At 39.6% G+C, this 10,651-nt stretch overlaps 1 protein-coding gene across 3 annotated transcripts in view; it reads right to left on the reverse strand.

The window, feature by feature from the left end:
* Nucleotides 1-651: 651 nt before the first annotated feature.
* The window catches only part of MTA3 (metastasis associated 1 family member 3), a 166,244-nt gene continuing 156,244 nt past the window's right edge, over nucleotides 652-10,651 (reverse strand). Inside the window, exon 19 of one of the 3 annotated variants that reach the window (XM_042442499.1) lies at nucleotides 652-1,539. In XM_042442499.1, coding sequence (XP_042298433.1) covers nucleotides 1,389-1,539 — 151 coding nt within the window. In that variant the 3' untranslated portion in view covers nucleotides 652-1,388. The remainder of the gene's footprint in view (nucleotides 1,540-10,651) is intronic. The other 2 variants (XM_042442507.1, XM_042442531.1) reach the window with 2 other exon arrangements.

The following is a 10,651-nucleotide window of genomic DNA, read 5'->3' on the forward strand; positions in this document are numbered from 1 at the left end:
GGTGTAGTATATTTAGGAATGTGTATGCAGATCTGTTAAGAGCCATTCTTCCTCCCTGCACCATAAATCTCACATCACCCACTTGAGAGAGAGTGGAACAATCCTCACATAGGAGTTTATTACACCAGAGGAATTTCTTTTAATTTCGAACGAAAAGAAAGTGGGGCCAGAACGCATTCATGTAAAGTCGCTAGTTTAGCGAAATTACATGAATGTTCATTGCATTCGAACTGGCTCCCCATTGCCTGAATTTGCGTGTTGCAGTCTATCACGCAATAACATGAAACCTCATGATTGTGTTCAGATTGCCATTGGATTATACTTCCAATTTCCCTTGTCTGATAATCTCCTTAGTTCTTTTGTGATAATTCCTCACTGTGCCCTAAGGTGAAGAAGGATATAGAGGAATCCAAAGGCTGAAGGCCTGGGAGTGTGAAAAGGGAGCAGTGTGTGTTATGCCACTATAGGTGTTCAGTTATTGTTGCATGGCTTTGTCCTTGTTTGTGTAGCAGCTATTTCATTTGCTTATCAAAATCTGGCTGCTATCATCCATCAAGAAAGAACCTTGCCTTCTTGAGCTGCTGAAACAGACTTCAAGATTATGCAGCAATATCAATAAATAATGAGAGAAGTAAATTTAATGTTATGTTAAAAGAAAAAAGAACTGTCAGACCAGCCGCTGCTTTCATAAAATCCAACACACTGAATTATTACTTCTTTACAGCATTTGATAGAAAAATCACTTCCCGAGTTGGTTACTGATGATATTTGGATACCTAATGCACTCAGTCTTGGCCTGCATCCAGAATTTTCTAGGCTCATTCCATCTTCCTTTGCCTTCAAGGAACAGTTTAGCTTCTCTGCATTTCTGAAATTCAGTATGCCTTAGGGCACCCCAAAATAAAGGTAAGACAATGCAGTCTGGTGGTTGTGCTTCAACAGACATAGCTCTGTGTTTGGAGTGGGCCAGTGCAATGTACCCAATAGCTTTTAAAGGCAAAACCACTATGGTTAAATATGTTGTTGATGAAATGTTATTTATGTGATTCATCTGGAGATAGTCTTGGCAGAAGAAAGTTCATAGATGCTGGTTTAACAGGTTGTATGAATTTGTCCTTAAAATGGGCTGCATTGATTCTCTGTGTTCTCATCAATGAGGTGCCAGCTGTGATTATTAGTGCAGTTAGAAAGGTCTATATAAATCTTGTATCCTGGCTGCCTTATCTCAAAGCAGTTCTGGCTTCCAAGGGGAAGGCCAGCACTATACTTCACTCCTTAGATCCAACACTAAATTGTCTTTGACACAGAAAGAATGGTATTCTGTTGAGTTTCAGAAATTGCTTCTTTCCAGGGGGATGATGCTTTAAAAATAACTGCAAAATAAGATTTCACTGTTGTGGCTTCAGCTGTGAATGATTGCTCAAATTCTCTTGAGTCTCTTTGTGAGTCATAAGGGGCTTCACCTTCCTCAGAATTAAAGTGCATGGGGTCCGACAGGCTCTTTTCAGTTGTGATCGGGTAAACTGCTTACGACGTTTTCTGTATAGAAAAACAAAACAAATTGATGGAGAGGTAAATTATTTATCTATTAATATCTATCTAAAATACAAAATCCTCATTATGCCAAACAAAGGAACTGGGAATGGATGACAGAAATGGAGAATATAAGAGTTAACAAAATGAATACAGCAGATGTTAAGTTGAATAACAATGAAATATAGATACACTCAGCCCTACCCATCGGTGGGCTTGCCTTCCGTGGCTTTGAGCTTACGCAGAAGGCAAGCCCTGGCAGAAATAATGGGGTGCGTACCTATGCCATGTGCCCCATGCACCGCCATGAGCACGTGCCCCTTTATTTTTTTATGGGGCTTGAACATACACTCCCCCCCCCCATATGCAGGAGAGTCTGGAATGGATCCCCTGAATATGGAGAAGGTGGACTGTATTGTACCAGAACATGGAAATGTGAGGTTTTTTGGACTGCCACTCCCAGAATCCCTTAGGCTGCATGGCCAAGGAAAGTTATGATAAAAAAGGAATTTTTCCAAACTGTGATATATAGGTCTAAAACACACTTCAGAAATAATCCAGTTTGACATCACTTTAACTGCCCTAGAATTGTAGTTCATTTTGGCACCAGAGCTCTCTGACAGAGGAGGCTAAATGTCTCACAAAACTACAAAAATTGGTAACTCTCTCAATAATTCATCCATATTGTTTTGTGGGCCATTTTAAAATAATGACTAAGCGGCTGTACAGACCAGTACTAAGTGCCAGCTTGGGGGTGGCCTGGGGGTGTGGCATTTGGACGATACATGCCCTGATACCACCCACAAGCCAGTGCCACACCACCTGCCTGACCGCACAGCAGTTGACGTTACAGTGCTCCTTTGGTGCTGCATTGATACGCTGCATGACAAAAGGAGCATGTAAAAGTGCTGCCATGGCAGCAAGGGCATCCTTTTTCTGGGCCAAGAAGCAGCAGCATTTTGCAGCTTCATTTTGACCTGGCAAAATGCTAGATCGGGGCCGGGGTGTGTGGTTGCCACACCCTGATCCAGCACTCAAAGGGGTGGCACAGAGCTGATCCTTTGGGGTGGAATGCTTCACCCCTAAATCCCGAACTTTAAATTCTGCTCCCCTTTATTTTAACACCTTTTACCTTAATATTTCCCCTGATATTTCTTAATAATGGCAGTATCCAGACCAGCGCAAAGCACTGGCCTGGATACATGCTAGGGTTGCCTCGGGGCATCCTTTCCAGATGCCCCATAACCCTAGCACGTACCTGCAGCGTTGTAATGGTGGTGCCCCGTCTACATGCACATTTGTGTTTAACTGAACATTTCCTTGTAGAAACAGCCTTTGGGATATAAACAACAGTTAAATAATTAACAAACCAACAAATAATTTTGTATAAACAATGTTATAACAGTGCCTTGATTTTTTTAAATGTTCTAGACTGCCTTGGATCCTGTGCAGAGAAAGGCAGGCTATAAATCAAATAAATAAATAAAAATATACATGTCTACTCAGAAGTAATTTCAGTTGACATCAATGGGACTTACCCCTATGTAAATGGATACAAAAGAATCATGTAGCACTATTGAGACTATTTGGGGGGAGGGTGTCTAACATAAGGATTTTTGACTACTGTCTGTTAGAATTTTCTTTTTCTCAGTTAATCTCAAAGGTGCTACTGAATTTCTTAATATAATTTAATGCTGAAACCAACTAACAAACCAATGTCTTTGAATCCTTGGTAAATAATTATAGCTAATTTCCTTGGAGTGAGGTCCCCTGAATTTAAGAGATCTTACTTTGAAGCAGATTTTTTTTTATTTTGAAATAGACAAATAGGATTGTGAGGTCCATTATTCTCAACATGGAAGGTCCTTTAAATGGCTAGAAAGCTGTGACAGTAATTCACATTTAAGTCTGCTTTTATAAGCAACATAAATGATGATGTTCTCTAGTGGCAAAATGAAATGTCACTTGAAATGAAAATATTTTGTTTTAATGAAAGTAATACAAAAGGGTTTTTAAAAAAAAAGGATACAGACAAGGAACTTGGAAATTTGAGGCCAAGTAAATAGTTGTATTGTTAGAAAGTAAATCAGTCACTCAGCTTACTCTGCCCCATAATATCTAGTAATTTTCATTTTCATAATGGAAGTAAAAGCTAAAATAAAGCAACATATTTGGGCAGCCACAGTATCTTCTTTTCTGAAACCCACCAAAGTCTTTGCTTCTGGACAGGTCCAGATTGGCTGGACTTTTGGCTGCATCAGTCCCACATTTGTTTGAGACCCATCAAATCTCTCAAAGGTAGCCTAAATCAGTTCAGAATTGCAATGAACCTAGCACACCTATTTAGAAATCCATAAATCCTTGTTATAAGCGAAAGTTGAATTGGTGGATGTACAAGCTCTTACACTGAATGATTATAATTCTGTCAATATAACATATGTCACTAGGCTGAAAAAGACACCCTGTCATTATATCCAGAACAATTAGGCCTGAGTTGCACAAAATCAAAAGAAAAGCATTGTGGCTCTATCAGAAAACAGTAAAATAAACATGTTGAAAATTATATTCTCTTCTGCCATCAAGTAGAACAATTTTCTCACAACTATTTTGATTGCAGATAAAAGGGAAAGGCAGTCACATGAACAAACAGAGGCTGTTTAAATGAAATATTATTTTAATCTATAGGTTCTTCTTACCCAAACACATACTCTTATGTTGATTTTCACATTCATATTGGAAATATAATACATCTATGAAATGAATACAAATAATACATAGAATCTATGTTATTTCAAGGGAGAAAGAAGCAAGGAGATTAGGAAAGGATAAAATTACTATATATATACATACACACACACACATGCCTTCCTTCAAAGGCAGTCAGGCAGTGTTTTTATGGAAGGAGATTGAGTTACACATCAAATAAACAGATGATTTCCCTAGCTAGATAAGAGTCAATCAATTAGTGTAGCTATCCATCTGGAATGGTCATATTGAGACATAAAATTCTCAGGTTTTGTTCAGAAATCTAACAGCTAGAGGAACATCCCAACCCAGGCAAACTCAGCTGTACTGGCTGTCACAAATATTCTGCTGTTGCAAGAGAATTTATGCATACCCCACTAAATTAGACAAAATGGTGCATTTATCTGCATAATATGCATATGCAAACTATATATATAATGCATTGGCTTTTACATATAATTAATCAAATTTAATAAAAATACATTTTCCATCCAGAATGGAAGACTGCAATCAAGTGAGCTGTTTGCCTGCTTCCTTTCTCAGTCTGCTGTCCAAGTGTTATTGTTGGGTGATCTTCAAGCTGGTGTCTTCATTCTAAATCTTCAGATCAGATTTGGACCACAGAGCTGTTCAAACAGAGGGTGGCCTCAGATCCTGACAATCTTCCAAACAGGGGACTGTGTTTGATAAAGCATGGCACATGGCCATTCTAAGAGATACGTGGCAAAACACCTCTGGTTGCGGGCACTAAAAATGAGTAAACTATACCCTTCCCTTTACTCTGTAATCTAAAAAGTTCAAGGCTTTTAACAAGAGTTAGCACTGGCTAGTACTTGAATGGGGCACCTCCAATGAATGCCAGGTGCTGTTGGCTATATTTCAGAGAAATGAACTGGGAAAACCCCCTCTGAGTAGTCCTTGCCTAAGAAAACCCTATGAAATTCATGGGGTCACCATAAGTCAACAGGTGACTTGAAGTCTCTCTCACACACATATACATTTGCATGCATGCATGTATTTTGTTACTTTTTTTATTCCATCCTCCCTCCATCAAACACAATTGATGTTAAGCATCTGCTTTTTAACAGCGTTGGAAGCTAAAAGTAAAAGCAGAATAATAGAGGGATGGGAATGAGATACTACTATGAACAGTATATATGGGCATCTCCCCACCCTTCCAGCCACTGTGGACTGGCCTTGCCATACTGTGCAGATTTTTCACATGCCTTAAGCTGAATCTCGAAAGGCCTTATTCCTCCTGTATGAGGTGAGACTGATCAAGGGCTGTATATGTGGATGTCACAAATAACTGTTGGCCAACATCCACAGGTAAGTAGGTAGCATATACATAAGCACGTGAATACACACACACACATATCACTACTTCATTTCATCCTATAGAGTTTGAACCAAAATTAGTGAGAAAAGGAGGGATGCATTGCTTATGCACGTAACTTTATATGTGACTCTTCAAAAAGCAAAAAGGTGCACATTATTCATGCCTGTCTTCCCTGTAATGCTCTGCTATTACTATTTTCCCCAAAAAAGCCAAACATACTCACTGAACAAAGTATGTCTCCTCTTCCATCCACAGTCAGATATAACACTGAAATGTACTTAACATAAAAGAACAAGTAGAACCTTTCGCTTGCAGCAAGAGTATTTATCTACCTCTTTCCACCAAATTATTTTGTAATGTTTAGTAATGCAGCTATTGAAGTTGTATTGTAGTAGAGCTAGCACAACTTGATAAGCACACTCAACTAAACTGTGATTTAGGACAATGGAATGTTACTCAGCCTACATTTTCCAAACCTATAAAGGTTAGTGCAGGGGTTCCCAACCTGGGGGTTGTGACCCCTTCTTGGGGGTCACCAGGTTGGGATCCCCCTGCCTCCCCCCTTCCCTTTTCCCCTGCGGGTGCCGGCGCTAATGCCGACAACCGCAAGGAGAAAGGGCCGGGGTCACCTCCTCCCCTTCCCTCTCCGAAGGCACCTGGGAGGAGAAGGCGAAAGGGCCGGGGTTGCCTCCTCCCCTTCCCTTTTCCTCGCAGGTGCCATCGAAGGCACCCGGGAGGAGAAGGCGAAAGGGACGGGACTGCAAGCCCCAGCGGCTTTTGCGACCATAAGCCCCGCCCCTTCTTCCCCGGTGGCCTCCCTGATTAGTTGGGAGGGTGGGAAGGGGCGGGACATCAGGCCGCAAAACCCGCTGGGGCTTGTAGACAGTCGAAAGTCCCACCCCTTCCTCGCCTCCCAACCAATGAGGGAGGTCGTGGGCAGGACTTTCGCCCAGAATGGGGGTCACGGCCCAACAAAGGTTGGGAACCTCTGGGTTAGTGAGAGGTAGACTGGGTAAATTCATACAATATACAGTGTGTGAATCAGAATCCTAAAATTATAGAATCCTAGATCTAGAATAGACCACAAGGACCATCTAAACCCAACCTCCTGATATGTGAGAATACACAGCTAAAGCATCCCTGAAAGATGCCCATGCAACATCTGTTTAAAGACCTCCAAAGATGGAGAGTCCACCGCCACCCCCGAGGAAGTCTATTCCACTGTCAAACAGCTCTTACAGTAAGCAGTTCTTTCTCATGTTTAGGTGGAATCTCTTTTCTTGTAACTAAGGCCTGGAACCGATAAGCCAAATGCGCCATGCTGGCACTGATTTTAGAATTAGAGACCGCACACCAACCACACAGTCTCTAACCCTAGCATGGTGTGGTGGCATAGTAATGGCGGCAGCCTATCCACATGGGCACCACCATTTTGACGTAAGAGACGCACAGCCTTTGCATGTCTCTGTGAGTCACATATAATGAGTGCACTGTTGCCGCACTCGTTATATACGCCTGGTGGCACAACCCCCCCCCCTCGGGGTTTTCTGGGTTCTTTTTACTCCAGATGGACGCCGTGCGGTCTGGTGGCTGCAGCATCCCTCCAGAGGAAAAAAAGCTGTCGGCAGGCTGCCCTTTTGGGGCGGTCTGTCCCATGCCTAAATAGTTACCATGTCACCTCTCAGATATCTCTTCTTAAAGCTGAACACACCCAGCTCCATAGGTTATTCCTCATAAGACTGGGCTTGCAGACCTTTGATCCAGAATGAAACCAGAATAAAACATCACATTCAGGGTGGTAAGGCTACAAGTACTTTTCAAATTTTTGCAATCTGGTTCCCAGTGCAAATGCAGAAACATGTGTATGTGTATATACAGTACATATATACACATATACAATAAAATTGCATATACATGCAAATATAAAGGAAAATGCGCACAATGCATTAATAAAGAAAAAATCACCTGCAAACATTTGCACTCTAGAAAAAAAAGAAGTATCTATCAAAATGGACTTACCAGGAGAGAAGCACACAAAAATCTGTGTAAATTTGCACGTGGCCTTTTTCTTGCCAATTTGCAAACTGATATGCAAGTAAGCCAAAGATGAATTTATGACCAGAAAAATGATAAGCTGAATGAAATCAACATTGACATGGTCACCCACCGAGAACACCCAATCTGTGACTTATATCTATGCAATCAATGCTGTTTCTTTATGCTACACCAATGTATTTCCTGTGATCTCAGCAGTGGTGCGCATGAGCATCAAATATTTCCAACTCCACCAAAAAGACAAAATATGAAAGTTTCATTATAATGTCACATAACTGGTTAAAGGGTATCAATGCATATTTAAAATGATGCATTATTTAAATAGAAATGCAACACATTTCACCACCACAGTGTGGAAGACTGAGTAGACAACCTGTATGCCTTCTGCCCAGGTGCTTACTCCTGATGGGCAACTTAAAGGCCCCTCCTTTTCTTACTTACAACTCTTTATTGTCACACCAGATTTGTACTAGCAGCCAGCACTTCCAGTGGAAGATCCTTCCACAGCCTTTCAAACTGTCATCTGTAAAGCAGGATAGATGGCAACCCTACCTGCATTCAGCATGTTATTTGTCATTCATTTTAGAAAACTTGAAAAATGTTTGTCACTTGAGTGACAAGAAAGAAAGAAAGGTAAAGCTCTAGCCAATTTTCTCTAAAAATATTTGTTTTGCCTTAAACACAATGGAAGGACAAACTGGATGTAGCCATGCTTAAGATTCAATTTCCTGTGCCTTTCTTTTTCACTCTATATATTTTTATTTAAAATAAGGATTTTTCATGGTTCCTAAATGAATTTAATATGCTTAAAGAGATAAGTCATGCAGCATTGCTATGTGAGAACATTTTTTTAAAGTAAGGATACTTTATGGTGCCTAAATGAAGTTCATATGCTTTAAAAAAGATAACATCATTTAGTATTGTTATGAGAGAACACCTTTATGGCATCTAAACAAACTTAATATTATTCCTTTTAAAGGGGATAATATCATTTATTGCTGTTATGCAAGATCATCTTTTTAAAAGGAAAATATGGAAAATTCCTAGATTGCTTTGAAAGAGCACAATCCAAATTAAATCCAATTTCAGCTTCAACTAAAGTAAACCAAGTAAAATCAATGGGAGTTACATTGGTGTTAGTTAACAAGTTCCAGTCATTCAGTTGATCTGTTTTAGGTGAGACAAAAATGGATTTAGCCAGAATGTGAACAGCAGGAAATCTCTAATGAAACCAGAGCTTAGAAGTAAGATGCTACAAATCATTGTAATTTGTTCCTTTTTCAATGGCAAGCATGGAGCTACATAATATTGTGATTGTAACAGAATGAAAGACAGCTTACACTCTTTTGCAGTGAAAATGTAATTTTTTTTGTTGTTTTTATTCTTACATAATGCTACTTGTACTGGGTGTAGCTCTTCACTGCAGGCAATCTTTGTCTTTCTCTTTGTCTCCTTTCTTTCCTTCCTTCCTCTTTGTCTAAGGATGACAAAGAACCAAACCTGCAAGATACATACAAAGCAAGTGTCCCTCCTCAGACTAATGAACCTATGGAAATACATTCCTCTCTTGGCATTTCCAGGTGAAGTGCTCTCCTTGCTCGCTCTACAAACTGCCTATGCCTCCTGAACAGTTTGAAGTGGGCAGACCTTCCACTGAATTGTAAAGGAAGTAGGCAAATACCAAGCCAGGAAAAAAAATTCCTACGGCATGGTCTGAAGGCAAATTATTCAATAGCTTGTTCTCATAAAGCGAAGCCACTTGAGAACCCTACCATATATGGTTTGTTGAGTCACATCATGAAAGAAAGGCAGGATGTAATTGTTAACATCTGAAGAAAGTGATGTGTTCCATTTTTTAACCATTTTAATGGCTTTTAAATATGATTCTTGTTTATTATTTTTCAGCTTTTGAATGATCCATTGTTTTGATCATATAGGCTGGAATCCTGTATTAACCTAAAAGCCAGACAGAAGCACAATAGTACCTTCTTGTTTGTATTGCCCAGCAAGTAGCATACTGAGGCATATTCCCTCTGATACTGAAAGTAATGTATTGATTCATCACTGATAGCATCATCCTCCATAAAGCTGCCCAACTAGTTCTTCAGGTTGTCCTAACTGGTGTTAACCATTGTCTCATGGTAGCGAATTCCACAGGTTAACTATGTGCTGAAGAAGTTCATTTGTTTTAGGAAGCTGACTTACACCAAGTGAGACTATTGGTTTAACCAGCTCATTATTGTCTACACTGCCTGAAACTGGTGCATTCCCTGTGCAAAATCTGTTCTTTACCAATTCCAGATCCAGCATTATTCCATAAAATAAAAAGTTTATTGGGATTTCTTTTAGGATTGTGTATTTAATGAAAGCATAACACTCCAAGTTCCAAAGATGCTATTTAGTCTGAGAAGAAACTAAAAACTTGAACCAGTTTCATGACTTCTTGTTGCAACAACTTCCCAACTAACCCTTGATTGTTCCTCTGTTTGTTCACAACCATAAAGAGTGCTTTGAGCACAGATTTTATATGTGCTGGAATTGAGCTGGGAGTCTTTAAAAAATTCCTGTGAGGCATTATCTCTCCCAGTAGGAAACTCTTAGGAATGAGAGTTCGAGTGATTTACAAAATTTATGATATTCAAGAAGAAATGCCCAAGGGAGCAGGAACATAACTAAATATTGCAAGAGACTGCTGCAAATAGATTAGATGTTGCTTTGCCATTCTCAGCGGAGCTCTTCTCTCTGCCTGATAATCTTCTGCAGATACATCATCAATATGTATGCAGAGAAATTACTATTTGTGAACTAAAAATGTATTTTTTCAAAGAAGGAATTTCATAATGGCTTACTTATTTTTTTAAAAAATATACAGGTTGAGTCTCCCTTATCTGAAATGCTTGGGATCAGAGGTGGTTTGGATTCTGGATTATTATTATTATTATTATTATTATTATTATTATTATTATTATTATTATTATT

The sequence above is a fragment of the Sceloporus undulatus genome, chromosome 1 (assembly GCF_019175285.1).
Source record: "Sceloporus undulatus isolate JIND9_A2432 ecotype Alabama chromosome 1, SceUnd_v1.1, whole genome shotgun sequence".
In the NCBI taxonomy this organism is placed as follows: Eukaryota; Metazoa; Chordata; class Lepidosauria; order Squamata; family Phrynosomatidae; genus Sceloporus; species Sceloporus undulatus.